Source organism: Podarcis gaigeae (genome assembly GCF_964106915.1).
Source record: "Podarcis gaigeae genome assembly, chromosome: 10".
Taxonomy (NCBI): domain Eukaryota; kingdom Metazoa; phylum Chordata; class Lepidosauria; order Squamata; family Lacertidae; genus Podarcis; species Podarcis gaigeae.
In genome coordinates, this window is record NC_139686.1 from 60,245,446 (window position 1) to 60,264,274 (window position 18,829).

General features: G+C 39.8%; 1 protein-coding gene across 2 annotated transcripts in view; it reads right to left on the minus strand.

Moving 5' to 3' along the window:
- The window catches only part of MOV10L1 (Mov10 like RNA helicase 1), a 47,194-nt gene that overhangs the window by 26,550 nt on the left and 1,815 nt on the right, over nucleotides 1–18,829 (minus strand). For both annotated transcript variants that reach the window (XM_083699030.1, XM_083699031.1), the window contains exons 2-9: nucleotides 11,887–12,071; nucleotides 7,892–8,048; nucleotides 7,123–7,235; nucleotides 5,391–5,581; nucleotides 4,959–5,099; nucleotides 3,149–3,279; nucleotides 2,842–3,019; nucleotides 1,513–1,707 (exon numbers count right to left, since the gene is read on the minus strand). In XM_083699030.1, coding sequence (XP_083555156.1) covers nucleotides 1,513–1,707; nucleotides 2,842–3,019; nucleotides 3,149–3,279; nucleotides 4,959–5,099; nucleotides 5,391–5,581; nucleotides 7,123–7,235; nucleotides 7,892–8,048; nucleotides 11,887–12,071 — 1,291 coding nt within the window. The remainder of the gene's footprint in view (nucleotides 1–1,512; nucleotides 1,708–2,841; nucleotides 3,020–3,148; nucleotides 3,280–4,958; nucleotides 5,100–5,390; nucleotides 5,582–7,122; nucleotides 7,236–7,891; nucleotides 8,049–11,886; nucleotides 12,072–18,829) is intronic.

Genomic DNA, 18,829 nt, shown 5'->3' on the forward strand with positions numbered 1-18,829 from the left:
AAGTTAAAGAGCTACCTTGGTCATCCCATTACCACAAGGACTTCCACTAGCCCCAAATGACTTCCCCTTCATATTTCAACCACCATCATTTGCTCTGGAAAGCACATGGCCCTTCGAAGATCGAACATAATATGTCAGAGTAAATACATTTAAATATTGGGTAATCTGTTGCTAATACAGATCTGTATCATGTCCAGTGCTGTTAATATGGATCTGCAACATGTCTGGTGGTCCTTTTCTAAAATTCAACTTAAGTGGGAACAACAGTTGATTGAGAAACTGCTTCTCTTCCCATGAGGAAGGATGGAAGATTAAAGAACTCAAGAGTGCTAAAATGGATAAAACTGACAGATGTAGTTTCCTGAAGAAATGGACAGCTAGAACAAACACCCTAAGTAGCATCCTTTTATTGTAGTTTAGAATAAAGATTAGGTCATAGGAATATTAAAAATCCCATTGTATTTATCTAATCAATTCTCTGTCATTAAAAAAAAAAAAATATGGAGATTGAAGATTTGTTGCTGTCCACTTTCAGCCGCATTTCAAGGTGCTGGTTTTATCTTGAAAACCGTAAATGAATTGGCCCACAAAATTAAAGGACATTATCTTCTCTACTACAAGCTCCAGCCTCAGTTTTCTGTTTGCCAAGCTAAGCTAATGGCCACAAGGAACAGGGATCTACCAGGTAATGAAGTCAATGAGACTTTAAAATTTTATGTATATACTTCAGGATGCTGCCTCTGCATGTGCTGCTCGCCAACGCCCCCCCCCATCAACCCCTTCACACTTTCTTTAACCCCCTATCCCCTCCAGCCCCCCCCCATTCCAAGAATTCCGTTGCTGCCACTCACAGAGTGGGAAAGGAAGAGGAGTGTCTTTTCCCCCTTTGCCCCATGCTGCTAAAATAAGAAAGTGTGTATTCTGAAATGCATGGTTCCTTTTGACTGCAGTGGATGAAGGGATGACAAAAATGATGGAGAGTGTGTGAAGGCTTTCCTGAGTTTCTAGTTAACCACTGGAATGGCTCAGTCGGTAGAGCGTGAGGATCTTAATCTCAGGGTTGTGGGTTCGAGGCCCACTTTGGGCAAAAAGATCCCTGCATTGCAGGGGGCTGGGCTAGATGACCCTCAGGGTTCTTTCCAGCTCTACAATTCTATAGTTCCTGCTAGCCAGTTCGCTCAGCCGGACCACCTGCCCATGCGTCTGCCCGCTTGCTTGGACTCTGGGCTTTCCTTGCTCTGTTGTGAATACATGCAAGAGGCAGCAGTGATGACAACAACAGAGGGAACATGGGAAGGTCTCCCTTGCTCTGCTGGCCTGCTCACTTTGCCCCATTACTGTGACACTGGAGCTCACATGGCTGCCAGTACAACTTTAAATTACAGAATTATTCCACAACAACAAAGATGGATACAACAAAATATATATAACCCCACCCAATTATTATTATTTTTCAATTAAAAAAATCTAAAGGCTTGCTTAAGCAGATTATCATGGTGTTCTTGGCAGTACCTTTTCAATTCTGGTAAAACTATTGTTGCCTTGTCGTTATGAGAGTCTGAAGTGATTTGACGTTTTCGTTGGGAAAAAGGCTGAGTGGCTGCTATTAATAACTCCTCTTCTGTTTCTATAGTTGCTTCAATGTAGCGACCGATAACACAGTCAGAAAAGCAGAGCAACAAGAGGTCTTTGCAGCGGCCAGGGTTCCTTTAAAGGCACAAAAGCAAGGCAAAACTTTCATTAAAAAACCTAAATGAGACAACGCCTATAGAAAAGTTGTCTTTTACTCTGTGCTATAAATGCGAACAAGAGAACCAAACAAAGAGTGTCTGAGCAGTTTTCCGCTTCTTTGGTGGATAGCAGAGCTTGAGGTGGGAAGGTGAACACAGGAGTGAAAGATGAAAATGGTGTGCACAGAGATGTATGGGGCAAAGCTGTGAATGAGACAGTCAACTTTTCATTGTTGACTGCAAACTGTTGGACCTGGAAGGTGCAAAATTAGAGCTAGTCATCATCAAACATGACAGTGAAACAGGTTCCAGTGACTGAAACAGAAAGCACACTCTCTTTCTCTCTCAATGAACTTAGCCAAGTGTATAAGAAAACACAAATAGCAGCTGTTCTGGAGGATACCTGTCCCTACTGCAAGCCACAAGTGCAATTTAATATCTTTTATTATCTGCTACTCCTCTGATCATTTGTCCAGCCTATTTTGCTCTTATAGTTCCTATACTCATCACCCTCTTTGCTTTGACACTAACTCAGCTGTTCTAGTGCCATAACCTATGAATTCAGAGAGCCATGCCCATGCTACTTTAAATCAGAACCTTTGATTACAAATTCTTTCAAACATCACCTTAAAGGATCAAACTGGTTGAACAGTAAGACATTTCATGCAAAGACAGATTCCCTTGCATATAAGCTAGGACTGATTCAAATGTTCTGAATAATTGGTGAATACTCCAAGAGCTAGAATTCCCTCTTGGGTGACAGCTACTTCCCTGATGAGATCAATTGCTAATTAGGCAATTCCTTTTCACACTGCAGGCAACCTTCACTGCTGCTAGCCAAACTTCTGTTGAGGGGGAGGAATATGAAAGCATAAATGTTGAATATATTATGTGTTCTTAGATAACCAGATCTTCTGAAGTCAAAAGCAGGTATTTAGCTACACCAAAGTTGTGTCATACCTAGGGATTTGCATTACTAAAAATTGCTCACTGGACTGCAATTCCTTCTGACTATCAGTTAGCTTTCTGGCCACTAATCCCAAAGGCCATAATTTACTGTTGTTTTGTAACATTTTAAAACAGCAAGAAAAAGAACCTACTATATACTTACTTTGCAGTGCATGTAACTACTATAGAAATCTTTCTCCCAGAAGGCAGAGAGATAGCCTCGATGGGTTCTGCTGTTTTCTCTTCTCCAGTTTCTTTTTGCTCTTTTTCTAGTTTCTCAGGTTGTCTGCTAACAACGTTGTTATCATCTTCAATATTGTTTTCATCCACAGGCTGAACTTCTATGGAAGTAAACAAATTGCCCTATTCTAATTACACAGAATATAACATGCCGAGGCTTCTTTATAGACAAGAGAGGAATTAGGCATGTATGTGTGACTTTTTTCTTATATTCTTATACCAGTATTTACCTGATGGATTCCCTAGGGATGCTGCAGAACTCTTCTGACATGTTCCTGGCACTTGAAGACAAAATTGCTTCTCTTTATCCCAGCCACCTAATTTGCAGCTAACTAAAGAATGTGCTGCTTTCCCTTTATTCCTAAGAAGGGGGGGACACACACATTTAAACCTCACTGTTTATATGTCAATAGAAATTCATTCTATTTATTATTACAATTTATTATTAATACAATTATTAGATTTACATTCCACACCTTCCTCCATAGGAGCCCAGGGCAGCAAGATGATGCACACGCCTACCCTGCTGAAACTGTAATTTGACAGCAGCCAGCAGATGCTCTGACAAGCATGTCTGTGTTCCAAGACATACACAAGGCACAAGGGGATGAATCCAATACTGCCCTTTTGCAAATGGAAAAAGTCCTTTCAGCTGCAGAAGGGCACTTGGCCTAGCAGAGGCACCCATGAACACAGGGGGAGCTTAATTTCACCAACTCATCCCACCCTTCGGAAAATCTGTTAAGAGAGACTGGGGGACCCTGTGGAACATCTTAGGAAGTGGCACTGAAGAAAGGTTGTTTAGTGGAGGCTTCTACAAGATTAAAGACCTTTCAGTAAATGGAAAGACTACTTCTATACAGGCAACACCTGATTTGTTGGGTTCTGGGTCATTGCATGCAATGATGGAGCACGCATAAGCACATTCCGTCCCCTTTTCCAGCTCCTTCCGGGTCGCTGTAATGCAATATGAAACGTGTGTAGATCAGTCGTTGCCTGTGCACGGAAAGGCATCAATAGATGCAGGCCAAAATTTGTTATTATTTAAAGATGCAACAATACTCTAATTTAAACCCATTTCCTCTCTTTATTAAGCCTAAGTAATGAGACAGATGTGGCTTCACCTGCCCTTTTGCCATGAGAGGCAGCTTCACCAGATTTACGTTTGGGGGGGGGGGCTATATAACCAAATACTTGAAATCCACATCACCTGGGTCCTCCATGGTCCAGATGCATGGCTCATCTCCACCAGGAGGTCTGATTACAGTACTGTGGACCAAACTTTGCAGCACTAACTCCAGACAGAGATCAGACAGGTCGCATTCCTGTTATTCTAGCATTTGATGAAGACTCTATTTCAGCAGGCATCTTAAGTGAACTTTTCTGATATTATGGTTCATGTCAACTGATTTTACTCCTACTGCATCCCTTCTGTAACCTCATTGTACATCATTGAGAAACTACATGGTTAAATGATATTTAAAAACACCGAAATGAAATTAAATGTGGTGTAGTGGTTCATGTGTCATTCTAGGACCTGGGAACCAGGATCCAAATCCCCACTCAACCATGAAGCTCACTGGGCCAGTCCCTGCCTCTCAGCTTAGCCTTCCACACAGAGTTGTTGTATTAAATGAAGAAGGAGAGAAGCATGTATTCTGCTTGGGAGCTTCTTGGGGAAAAGGTGGAATGTAAGTGCAATAAACAAACAGTAAGTGTAGGGAGAATGATAGAAATAAATGGAGGTTTGTGTGCTACTTACCATTCACAAAATTTACAATCATTAACTAAAATTGTCGTAAAATTAGTTTTTCACATTAAACCTTCATGCATCTAATGACGCAGCTATTTACAAAAGGAATGTTACCAGTTTTACTGACCCTCACACTTCCAAACTCCCGGAAGAATGGACTCTAAAAGCCCAACTGCAAAAGTAACTATGAGGAAAAAAATACATCATGGTTTCATGATGTACAAATGCTTTTAAATAATAAATGCTTTTAAAAGAAAAAATCTAGGGAAGAAGAAGTTGCAACTTACTCTATCCAGACTTCGATGCTTTTATGCATTCCTAATTTTAGTGTTCCAAAGTTTATCATTTTTGATACCTCTAGGCCTTCTTTGTCCTTCATTAAATTTTCATATGATTCATCCAAATTGGTTGCATTGGTTAGAGATGACCTGTAAGATTTCAAAATTAGAAACCATGCTGCAAAACTATGCATATAGAATTATGTAACAAAGCCCGATCTGACACACATCTACATTTTTCTTTTCTCAAGTTAGAAAGTTAAAACTGACAAAACTTTCATAAAATGCTAAAACCAGAATGATTTTTTTAAAACCACTCTTCTTAAGACATACATGGAGAATTATGAATGCAATTTTAATACTTCTGGCCTCACTTCAAAGTACATTTTTAAAAAGTGAACTCTAAGCAGTCGTTGACTGAGGGAAGAAGTTTTTTATTACCAGTTATTTTCTGCTGGAGCCATACAAAGTGCTCTCCAGATATAACATGATTGGTTACTCTCCACAACCACCACATTGACAAGGTCATGTCTACGAGGAAAATAACCATCAGGAAGTTTCAGGAAATCCAGGGTGAAAAAGATACTGTCGTCGACTACACCAGTTCTTCCACACACACTGGAAACACGAAGCTGTAAAAAATGTAGTTATCTTTAGATGCAATAAAATCAATGTAAGCATGCATAACCCATTTGAGGTTACTGAGTGGGCACTATACTTCAAGCCATCCTATTAAAGTGCTACCTCGGAACTCGAACGAAACCCGTTCCGGAAGACTGTTCAACTTCTGAAATGTTTGAGTTTCAAGGTGCGGCTTCTGGTTGGCTGACAGCTACGTTTTTGCACAGTGAGAGCCGTGTTGGACATCTGTGTTCTGAGGAACGTTTCAAAACCGGAGCACTTACTTCCAGGTTGTTGGCATTTGGGAGCTGAAATGTTCGAGAACAGCGCTGTTCGAGTTCCGAGGTACCACTGTACTCTTTAAAAATTGCCATATAATATATTAAACCTTAAACTGTATGTTGTACTGTACTCTCAGAGACTCCCTTGTTAAGGAGATGTATCGGCGCCTCTGAAGGTGGAAGAGACCATGGGCCAGAAACTCAAAAAATCAGCTCTGCTCTGCCTCTTCTCCTCTTTCAGTCCATCCATCTGCCTTCCTGCCTCCTTCAACTCGCTGCATTCTCTTCTGTCTCCTTCCTCTTCCCTCCTCCTGCAACTCTCACCTGCTCTCTCCATCTTTCTTCCCTCTGAGCCCTGCTGAGCACTCTTCTCACACTTCTAATAGCACTGCCAGCTGACTGGGGATGGGAACCCTGCAGGGATGCTGAAACAGCTCATGCCAGCAACTGGATTCCTCTGCTGAGGTGCCCAGATGGGCTCCACAATGGAGAGGTGTGATTTTGTGCCCCCCCCCCGGTATGCCCTTCAATGTTCTTAACTGCCAAATATCGTTAAGTCGTCTTCTATGAGCTGCTTGACCAAAATATTGGTTTTGTTAACTTTGACTCTTGGAGCACTACCTGTGGAGTGATAGTCAATAACTAGATTTTAAAAAATTGCCAGTGATCATTACATAGTAATAGTAACATTTCCAAACTACAGCTACATTCAGGTGTTAATACTTTGGTTGCCTCTATGCACGTTTCGGGACACTCCCAATGTCACTGTGTAAGTAACATTCAGACAAAGTTTGGAAATCCATTCGATGGACACAAGCTAACTCTCACTGTTTATATATGTATATGTATGTATGTGTGTATATATATATATATATATATGACAAGCCTCAAGTCAAAAGGTAGTATACCTAAACCACAATCTTGAAACTTTGCAGTGGTTTAACTGTCATGGCTTTCTATAATACTTCACAACTGTACTCGTGTGAAGGGTTGATGACTCCTTTACAGATTCCACAGAACTAAAATTGTCAGGGATCCTGATGATAGAGGGAAGCCATTAACAGTTAAATTACTTGAAGTCTAAAATGTGGTTTTCAGAGTTGAGGCCCAAATCAGGAGATTTTAATACAATGAACATGCTTCCTATAGAAACAGGGTAGCTTTACATGCAAGGACAGTTCCTGCTATACCCATCCTTTCTCCTTTTACATTATAGTATTTGATACAATATTTTTAAGAAATCCCAAAATTAAACCATTCAATAGACATACCTTGTCAATTCTCTTATACCTCAAGGGCTTTACAGAAACTGCTTCACTGGTCCAGGTTGTTGGGTTAATGAAATATTCTACTTGCACCCAATCTCCTTTACAAGGGTCAAAACCTTAACAATAACATTACAAGAAAATGGAAACAGTTTGAACAAGGCTAAGTCACTTCAAGAAGAGTTAAAAGTACTGGAGCACTAAAAGGCAAATATACCTAGCTACTAGACCAAAATTTGGATTAACTGAAGCAGTGATCAGAATGGTAGCCATATTAGCATGTTGCAGCAAAAAACAGGAATTTTCTGGCACCTTAAAGACTAATGAATTTATTATGATATAAGCTTTTGAGGACTTTAACTTGCAAAAGCTTATGCTGTAATAAATTCATTAGTTTTCAAGGCATCACAAGACTATTTGCTGCACTGTTTTATTCTTCGAAGTACCAGAGGTCAAACAAAGTTTCAAAATGGAAAAAGGGAAAGTACTCCAAACTTCAAGAGTCCATTCAAGTTTTGAACAGATCTAAGATTACATGGCTTATTCAACAATAAAGATCTTACTTGCAAGAGCAAACACATCTCTGAAATGTAACTGAGATGGTAAAGATGCTTACAGATTCACATATACAAAACACCGTTTTCTAAACCAGTTTATATTCTTAGAAACCCTTTTGTCAACTCATCTAAAGCAATTTTCAAAGAAAGAAACCCTCTGCAACTTAAAATCACAACTTTGTGTTTATAACAATTATCAAGGCAGGCATAACAGTTACCTTCACAAACATCATCCATGGAAAAGGAGGTTGTCTGATTAACGCTGCCACCAACTGCAGTTAGAGAAGTAATACGGCCAATGAGTGTTTTGGTGTCCTGGTCCCCTTGATAAGGACATTTGCTGTCATCTTCCCATTTATCAGATACCTTTTCTACCTGTAGAACAAATCAAAATTACCTACAGGAGGCATCCTAGCAGGACCTTCAAATGTGACTTGAGACCTAAGGCTCAGGTTCTTCTGTTCAAAGTGGCGCCTCTGCAAATGCTGCACAACTTCTTCAAACGTGTACATAGCTGTCAACCTTCCACCAATACAAATCTTTATGGACTGAACCTGGAAGAGTGCTCAATACAAACCAAGGGGCCAAAACCAACCAGGATCAGCCTTATATTAGAGAGCTTACCAGTATTTTGGCCATGAAGAGATGTCAAAAGACACAAAGGCACTTAAAGAGAGCCATGAGGATCCAGTACACTGAGCTGCAGACTTTGGAGAGGGTGGAAATGCAGGTGGCTGCTCACAGATCTTGGCTTTGAAAGCAGGAGCAGACAGTTTCAGAAAGGAAAGTTTTGATAATGTTTAATTAATTTACTCTTAAGTTCTGCTGAACCTACCATCAAAGCAGTTTTTTTTTATAGTTTGATTTATTACGGACATTGGCCCGTATCTAAAACAATACATCAAAATTTATCCATAAACAATACAATTTAAACAGTTCCAAGTTAAAACACCCATATAAAACCAATTTTACTTCAATTAAGTAAACACTATACACAATAAGCTCCCCCTATGTAAACCGCAATTCAAATCCCTCAGATTTTGGGGGATATGCGTCTTAGTTCTGGCACTTATTGATGGTTCTTAAGTTTAGCTAAGCTGTCAGAGTCATACAGTGATCCATTTCTCCTCTTTTGAAATAAGACATTAATCAGGTATCTAGCGACTGCAAGGGATCTACTTGTGTCTTCGTCGTTTAATAAGTATATTATTTGGGCTTCCTGAGGTCTGTCAGCAATTCTCGATAAATATGAGGCCAGAAACTTGGACCGTGAAGCCGAATGTAATGGACAACAGAAGATTATATGATATAACGATTCTATAGATCCACTTTTACAGTCACAGAGGAGTGAGATCTGTCCGTTGGAGAGTCTGTTACCCAACACATTGGATGGGAAAACATTGAATCTAGCCTTTATAAAGGCATACCTGTGCATCACCACAGATAAGGTAGTTAAATAAGATGGAAGTTTCGTTGGTGGTGTTAAGCCAAGGTTTATCGGCGAACAGGTGCCACCACCTGTCGCAATATTAAATTGTAAATCCATCTCCTCTAATTTGTGAGTTATAATTCTCTTGGCAGAAATTAAATCCAATTTTAGTAGTTCAGATGGAGATAGTCCTTGGCCCAACAAGGAATCAGATGTGCAATTTAATCAAGCCAGCTTGGTAAGAGAACTAGATAAGAGGGTGCACACTGTTGGGGGTGGGGTGCTGAAACAGAAGAAGGTATATGCTTTCTAAGACTTTCCAAAGTTTATCAATGACCACTGGAAGTTCTTGTGAATGCATCTTAAATTTTTCTTTATATATTTACCAACCACCTGAACAAGGTGAGATAATTCGATACTGTGACGACTACCAAAGCATGTATTAGGAAGCTTCTTAATATTTACTCTGCTGGATGGGTTAACTGCTCAATGCTAGCTGATTACCTTCCATCTTGGGCAGTTACTGAACTACTGCAATTAGGGATGCTGGAGAATTCTGACAAAAACGAAGATGAATGGAAATTGCCAATGTTCCCTTATTTGTCCCATCTCTGGAATAGAAATCAATCCAGCAGATACGATTGGTATTCAGCGCTGTTACCCTGTTTCCCCGAAAATAACACAGTGTCTTATATTAATTTTTGCTCCCAAAGATGCGCTAGGTCTTATTTTCAGGGGATGTCTTATTTTTCCATGAAGAATACAGTACACATATTCTGGGGAGGCCTTATGCTCAGGGAGGTCTTATTTTGGGGGGATGCCTTATATTACAGCGAGAGGCAAATCTGGAAGTAGGTCTTATTTTCGGGGGATGTCTTACTTTCGGGGAAACGGTATTATTTTCAGTCCGCAAATGACATATAAGTGATTTTATCCCCCCACCTCGCATTTTCTTTGTACAGAAATGGTGGTATAATGTAATGACAATGCAATTAATTGCTGTATGTAAATTATTTAATTTTGCCACAGCAGACAGCAAGACAAGTATGAACTGCAGCAGAACCAAAACACTGCTGCATGTATGTATTACGTTTCTCTTCAGTTTAAATTCGTACGTGTTAGCTTTCTTTGGTTTGAGTTCGCTTTGATTTACAGCTCTCAACAGAATTGATCTGTCTCTCTCTGGAGCAATCTGCTGGGAACTTCTGCAAATTTAATGGAAAATAACCCTTCCTATTTTCAGGATGGGAAGAAGTGCTGCTTCTTCTCAGTATCTGAAGGAGCGTCTCCACCCCCATTGTTCCACCAGGACACTGAGGTCCAGCTCTGAGGGCCTTCTGGCAGTTCCCTCACTGCGAGAAGCCAAGTTACAGGGAACCAGGCAGAGGGCCTTCTCGGTAGTGGCACCCTCCCTGTGGAATGCCCTCCCACCAGATGTCAAAGAGAACAACAACTACCAGATTTTTAGAAGACATCTGAAGGCAGTCCTGTTTAGGGAAGCTTTTAATGTTTGATGTACTGTATTACAGTATTTTAATATTTTTTTGGAAGCTGCCCAGAGTGGCTGGGGAAGCCCAGCCAGATGGGCGGGGTATTAATAATAATAATAATAATAATAATAATAATAATAATAAGTATCATCATAATCTTTCCATATGTATCACTGCTTAGTGTTTTTTTCTATAAATCCCTAGAAATGATTACTGCACATTTTGAGAGGTACTTGCATCTAACATTTAGTTTTTCATACTACATTCTCTTCTCTCTTGATGTTGTATTTTGTCTAGTGCCAGCCTTGCTGATTCTAGAGTAGGCTGTAGCCAACTACTGCAACTACAGCCAGTGGGACAACTCTGCCACCTACTGGGTCCTGTAGGTATTCCTCCATCTGGAATACCAGCGATGTACAGTACTTTATATGCTTTAATCACATGCAAATACATTCTTTAAAAATTGAATGTTACGGGCCTAGGTACACTACAAACGCACAAAACTGTTTCTACAGCAGTTGAACGAAAACATTGTTCTTATAAAGGAGACATCCACTTTCACAGGGAGCTGAACATAAAAGTGACTGCCTTCTGAAGACCACTGGCAAATTATGATTTTTTCTGTATAAACTAAGACAGCTCACTACCAGTTAATAAATGTATATGGACCAAACTAAACGCTATGAAATAATAAATCTATCTGAACTAAATCAGGTTGGCTCCTTGTTCTTCAGCTCAGTAATACTCAAATCCATTTATGGAAAAGTTTAATAAAATGCTGAATTTCAGAGCAGATTGGTTTAGATTAGCAAGAAAAAGTTGTTTAAATCATGTTTTCCACTGAAAGATCTTGTTGACTCTTCACAGTAAGGGCTTGTCCACACTTCTGCTTGTTCTGTACCTAGAAAACAGAGGCCCAATTAGTTTTTTTCCTTTGCTCCCCCCCCCCCTTTTCCTCTGGAAAACCTGCTGTTTACTGCTGAGTTGGAACAAACATCAATCCACTGAAAAAATGATTGGCATTTGTTCCGATTCAACAATAAGCAGCGGGTTTCCCCAGTGAGGGAGAAGTGGCGGGACAAGTGGAAGTGTCAACAAAAGCCCTAAATTGGTAGAGGAAGAGCTTATCTACGTTCAAGAGTCTGAAGTGCCTTCGGCTTTCTTGCCGAATTGGCATATATAGGAAAGTCTATCACTCTGATCAACTGAGATCAGTTATATAAAAAAATGAAGTTTATTTTACGGACAGTTAACATAATCACACGACCAATTTATATAGCTATTTGAATCTCACCCTGATTGCCCTTAATCCATGAGAGGTTTTATCTTCTTCAACAAGAGCTACAACCTGCTGTCCAACTTGCAGTGGAATGTTGCTCATCACAGCTTCGCTGGTGAAACAGATCAAATCATCTATCAAGCCGTAGTCTAGGCAGAATCTTGTCACTACACCATTTACAGTTTTTATCTCACTGCCATCTAAAAAGAAGATAAAATACATTTAAGTTGTGTCAAAAATAGTTTGCTGTATTTGCTACAGCATTGGGAAATTTTTCTTGCTGCATCTTGCCACCTCTAACAGAACATCTGTAAGGATTTCTATAAATGACGATGGTTAGCAAAATAAATGTTATTTATTCATATGTTTTCCCTCCCCTCTTCTGATTAGATTCTCAAGCAGCATAGAAACAAAGTGGTTTTTTAGGACTAGCTTATTGGAGCAAATGAAGCCGATACTTGCCTTTTCTCTCCTTTCCTCACAACCTCAGAGTAACAAAGGACTGGGCTTAACCTCCAGGGGTCCTTTACCTTTACAACCTCAGAGTAATGAGTTATTGTCTGGGTTTTGTCACACCATAGTTTTACCAAAACATCCAAACTGACAAAACTATGATTTGCACTTGAGCAAGAGAAGGAAGTTAACATGCAAGCCCAAAGCTCCTTCCAGGCTTATTCCTGTGGTGCCAAACCATAATTTGGCATTTTGGCCAAATGTAGAGAAAACTGAATTATATTAATTTGGTTAATTCCTTGACAGGAGGTAAGGAATCTTACTGAGTTTATTTAAATGATAATACCACATTGGGAAACTTTCCAGGTATAACACCCGGCAGCCCTAGTGTTGGAACGGCCTTCACCAATGAGAGCTTATTAATGCTAAATTTAGTTGAGCTGAACTTGATGAATATCAAGGGAGCTCCAATTTCTATATTCTTAATGGCAATTTCCCTATATATGTTCTGGGGGTTTCTAACATTCTCCACAGTTCACTATACAGTACATTATGGTTTCGTGGGGAATAGCTATCTCCAAATGGGGATCAGGTCAGATAAATAGTTTGACAAACATCAAAGCCACAACATGGAGGGGGAAGACCTTCCCATTCACCACCAAGAAAATATTCAATAGTTCCTCAGAATAAAAGCAAATCACAACTACTGTAGGTTTTAAGTCTACTGAAAGAGGAAGCAAAGTCCTATGCACAACTTTACAGACAGGGTTTCCTTAGTCTTGGAAATAACTTATATAAAGGTGGCAAACCTGCAAATCTCCAGACATTAAGATCATAAGCCAAAGGTCTATCTATTCCAGCATCCTGTTCTTACAGTGGACAATCAGATGCCTATGGGAAACCTGCAAGCACAAGAGCACTCTCAGCTGCGACTCTCCGCGACTGATATTCAGAGGGAGAAAAACAACTCTATTCATTTTCTCTACACAGTTCCCAACTGGTGGCCTGCTGACCACAGAATGTCCACGTAACCCACCCATGAGGTTTGTGACACCATTCACATAACAAAAACTACCATAGAGATATCAAAATTTTCAAAAGTAGGGAGTCTATGGCTTGGCTTTTCAAAAACAGGGGGTCTGCAGTACTTAGCTAACAGGTAACCACTGCTCTACACCGTGTATATTATTGTGCATGAAAAGAATGCCCCCCTCACCTTTTCCCTAAATTTAAGTGTCAAATGTTGTAACCTTTCCACATTGGGGAGGTAATCCTAAATTTGTTTTATGAACCCCAACATGGAATTCACCTTTTTCACAGCATACTGCACATTGGGCCAACTTCTTTAACAAGCTATCTACTACAGCCAGAGTCTTGTTACTTTTTAGTCACTGCCAGTTCAGACCCCATTACCACATAAGTAAAACTGGGAATTTTTTTTGCCCCAATGTGTATCATTTGTAAAGGCTTGCAGAGCATTCAGTGTTGCACTCAGAGTTGTTGAAATCAATGTCATGACTAACTTAAACGTTTATCAATTTCAACAAGTTTATCTGAGTAGGACTTAGCTGGATACACCCCTTGGCACTTTGATTGTGGCTACCTTCTGTAATCATGCTATCAATCAGCAGGACATATTCACAGACAATGCATTTGGAATCCGGATATAAAGCTGCCATAATTGCTAGCAGCCTAGTGATTAAAAAAAAGGAAAAAGGCAGAAGAGGAACAATTTCATATAAATTCTCCTCTCCCCCCCCCCCCAAATCAACTTGAGCACTTAGACATTCTCATGTTGACAGTCATTTCTATGCATGGTTGGCGAGTACATGTGTGAGATTGAGATAACACTGTCAATCTCACCAGACAAAGTAATGTCTAGGAACAACTACAAAGGCCCACAATTTAGAAGAGTGCCACAAACTATACAAACTAAGTAAGACTCATGAACACTGAAGAGAATTCCCAGTGAATATGCGTGATGATATTTCTTAAAACACTTTTGTAAAGCGAAAAGGCTAGCTTCAAACAAGAGCACACACCTTTCAAAAACACATAATTTATATGACAAAAATTATGTGTTTACTATATCCTTGTATTTAAGCAGTGATAGGCAATAAGGAATCGCATGCAAGCAAATACATGGACTTCTATACTGTATATGAGAATGAGTGGAGAAGGGGCTCCTCTACAAGCTTCCAGCAGGCTAACCAGGCTCCCCCCCCCCCCCAAAGGCTAGTAAAATTAATGGGCTTATTTACAAGGCTGGTTTACGAACAGCTACTCACTTTTTGAACAAGTAATGTTTACATGGACTCTAGCTGTAGTCACATGAAATGTCAGCATTCTTGTGGGGTGTGTATGTAGTAATATTCACAGAACTATACTTCTTAGAAATTCACTGATTACTAACAGTAAACATTACGTGACAAATAGAACACACACAAAAATTGGACACAAATTAGGCAACAAGTAGGAATTGTTCCCAGAAAATGTAGAAATATAGAAGCCTAGAATGTTAGTAGATTTCTTAGAAAGGCTCTTTTGTAGCCAAGAGAAGCAAATTCTTAAAGGAATCTATTCCAGATTTCCTAGTACAGGCTTTGTTGTTGTTCATTTATTTTCAGCAAGTAAAATAATAAATGTATGAGGGGTGGCCAACTTGGTTTCTGCCAATAGCTGTGGACTACAACCAGGGCCCACCAAAACATTTTGGCACCTGAAATGAAGGAAGAAAGAGCGAGTGAAAATCTCCATCAGCAACAAGGGTGAAGATGGGGAAATAAAACTCTACATCAGTATCTCTCTCTGTGTGTGATACCTTGCTCTGTGCACTTCTAGTTATGTACTTTTTATTTTTCAATAAAGAATATAAAATTAAGAAATAACATCTACAGCAGGATCTGCTGCCTGAGGTGGTCGCCTAACCTTGCCTCATGGTTGGGCCATATCTGACTACAACTCCCAAGATCCCTCAGCAGCTGAAGCTGATGCGAGGTGCTGTCCACAATTTGGAGGGAACAGCATTGTTTACAGGATGAATGGATTCTCTTTTCTAATAATAACAGTAATAAATTAAAATGCCCCTTAAGACTTTTAAGTGATGTATTCAAGAACCTCTATTCTTGGGACAGAGGTCTCAAGGCAACAAGTCATTATTATAAGGGGGTTGGACTTGATGGCCCTTGTGGTCTCTTCCAACTCTATGATTCTATGATAATAACCTGGGATCTCTGGATAAAGGGCGGTTACATAAACTGAATAGCTAATAATTACGTATGGGATACCTCAGTTGGTAGAGCATGAGATGAGACTCTCTTTTTATCTAAGATTTATTTGGTTTTTCAGATTAAAGTTTTACAGTCACATATTCCAACATGCGACATAGAAACAAGATTCCAATGAATCTCTTGGACTTCCCTCCTCCCCTTTGTGGATCCTACTGTTAATCATTTCCTCCTGCATCTTTTATGATAATCCAAATCTTTTATCCCTCCCCTCCATTGTGTCCAAAATGCACCATTAAACGACGAGTGACATTCCAATCCTACTAACGATTTTACCCGTTTACAGACTCTCAATCTGAGGGTCATGGGTTCAAGTCTCAGGTCGGGCAAAAAGCTGAGGCTTTACTAGATGGTCATTGTGGTGCCTTCCAACTCTATGACTCTGTGACCCTATAAAGCCTTTTTGTAAAAAAATAATAATGAGGTAACTAACGCCAAAAAATAATAATGAGGTAGCGAATGCCAAGAAAGGCATCAGTGATGAGTGGCAGATGGAAATGGACTTTGCAGAACTGGTGAAGCTGACGGGAAAAATCCGAAACCAGCACTATCAAGTACTGTATTCCAAAATACTTTTTAGAAACCCAGCCAGATGGGTGGGGTATAAATAACAAATAATAAAAGACTGGAGTAAATTTACACAATATTTGAAAGATCATTGTAAGCAATTAACAACACTAGTAGGGTTATCTGAAGACTTCTTTTTTTTTTTTTATAAAATTTTTATTAGGGGTTTTTACAAAAAAAAAGTACAAAGACAATAAACAACCTTATTTTTATCTCAACAGAGTTTCATAACTTCTTTGGACTTCCTCACATCTCCCGCTGCCATTTTCATCATCATTGATTTTTTCCATGCAATTTATCATCTAATTTGCAAATTTTATAACCACTTATTTAAATATAGTCCTCTGTAAGTTAATTTCTCTTAATCTCACTTTACATCCCATTCCGATCCGATTTTGTGGTGGCCAATTATTTATGATCAAACATCCTACTTAACTTTCCACCAAATCACAATATTTTTGTAAATAAGTCTTAAATTTCCTCCAATCTTCTTCAACCCTCTCTTCTCCCAGGTCTCGAATTCTGCCAGTCATCTCAGCCAGTTGCATATAGTCCATCAGCTGCATCTGCCATTCTTCCAGAGTGGGTAGATCTTGAGTTTTCCACTTCTTGGCGATAAGTATCCTTGCTGCTGCTGTTGCGTACAGAAAGAATGTTCGATCCTTCTTTGGCACCATCTGGCCGACAATGCCCAGGAGGAAGGCCTCTGGTTTCTTAAGGAAGGTATACTTAAATACCTTTTTCAGCTCATTATATATCATTTCCCAGAAGACCTTCACCCTGGGACAAGTCCACCAGAGGTGAAAGAATGTTCCATCATTTTCCCTACATTTCCAGCATTTATTGTCTGGCACATGGCATATTTTGGCAAGTTTAACTGGGGTCATGTACCACCTATATATCATTTTCATTACATTTTCCTTCAGAGCATTACATGCCGTGAAGTTCATCCCCGTGGTCCACAACCTTTCCCAATCCTCAAACATAATACAACAACAAATTCGTTTATTGTGAGGACCATGCCTGTGCACAAAAATCAACAGTAGTTAAAAATTGTTAAAATTCATTACATACTATGCCGACAAAACCTTCTTCCCACAAAATAGAAAAGGAGGGAAAACGAGCAGCGAGTCAAACAGACGATGGAGGGGTCTTTACATTGTCGTTCATAAATCTTTCCCTGGCTTTCATGGCCTTCATCACAAAGACCGCTACCACATGGGTAATGCGTGGGTTTGCATCAACTAACAAAAATTTTACTCTATCTTCAGGACTGGTTATACAGTTGGGTATAATTTGCAGCAATGCATCTCTAAAGCCCGAATAAATGGGGCAATAGAGGAAATAATGTGTAAGGTCCTCTTTAATTCTCATAAGGCAAGGACATAGACGATGTTCTACTGGGGTTTTTGTGTATCTACCGGTCAGGTAGGCAGTTGGCAATGTTTGAAACCGTGCCATAGTAAAAGCTCTCCGAAGGGTGGGGTCAGTGATCTCGACCAAGTAGTTGGCACAGATTTTGACTGCTTTTACTTGGGGGAGCCAGTAGGAAAACCCAGAGTTCTTTATCTTGGTGGAGTCCATAAAGGCGTCTTTTTCAAAGATCCATTCCCGAACTTTATCAGCGCTCCACAATTTGAGAGTATTTAACTCAGGTAGGTTGTATCTGGATAGAATGTCTGATAGACTTTTATGCCAAGTAGTGTTATTTTGTAATGATACAAAGGCTTGTTTAGCCAATAAGGTGTTCGGGGCATCTATGAGGTTGGTAAAAAAACGCAGGAATCTTAAGTGTGCCCTGGCAGACACAGAAGGTAATCCTACTTCCACTCTTAGGAGAGCTGCCGGAGTACTCTGAGGGAGGCCTAGAATTCTTCTGAGATAAAAATTTTGGAAGATTTCAAGCCGTTCTAACAGCTTCTGATTCCAACCCCAGAGTTCTACTCCGTATAACATCTGTGGAATCACTTTTCCAACAAAAATTTTTAGTGCCGGGATCACCAGTTGCCCTCCCCTCGAATAAAAAAAGCTGAGCAGAGCACCAGTTGTCCTACGTGTTAGAAGGGCTACAGTCTTGAAGTGGGCAAGCCAGCTAGATGTGGCTTGGAAGGTGATACCAAGATATTTAAAGAGGAGACATTGTTCAATTTTGTGTTCATCTAGAGACCATCTAAATGTATGTCGAGCTCTAGTAAACACCACAATTTTTGTTTTATCATAGTTTATCTTTAGAGAGTTTTGAGAACAATAAGCTGCGAGCCCCTCCAGCATGCTGAGTAGGCCCCTTCGAGTGAGTGCCATGACCGCCATGTCATCAGCATATAGCAGTATGTTCAGGTGTTTGCCTTCCAGGGCAGGAGCTGATGACTTATACTTTGCCATATGTTGAACAATGTCATTTATATAAAAATTAAAAAGGAACGGTGCTAACAAACAGCCCTGTTTAACCCCTTTCCCCAGTGGCAGAGGGTCAGTATAGTTGCCTGACATCCCAGTTCTAATTTTAACTGTGGTGTCTGAATGTAACTCTCTAAGTATTTTGAGGAGTCGTCTATCAATATCTGTGCCATATAGTTTTTGCCATAATTTGTCCCTACAGATTGAGTCAAAAGCGGATGTGAGATCTACGAAAGCCACAAAAAGTTTGCTCT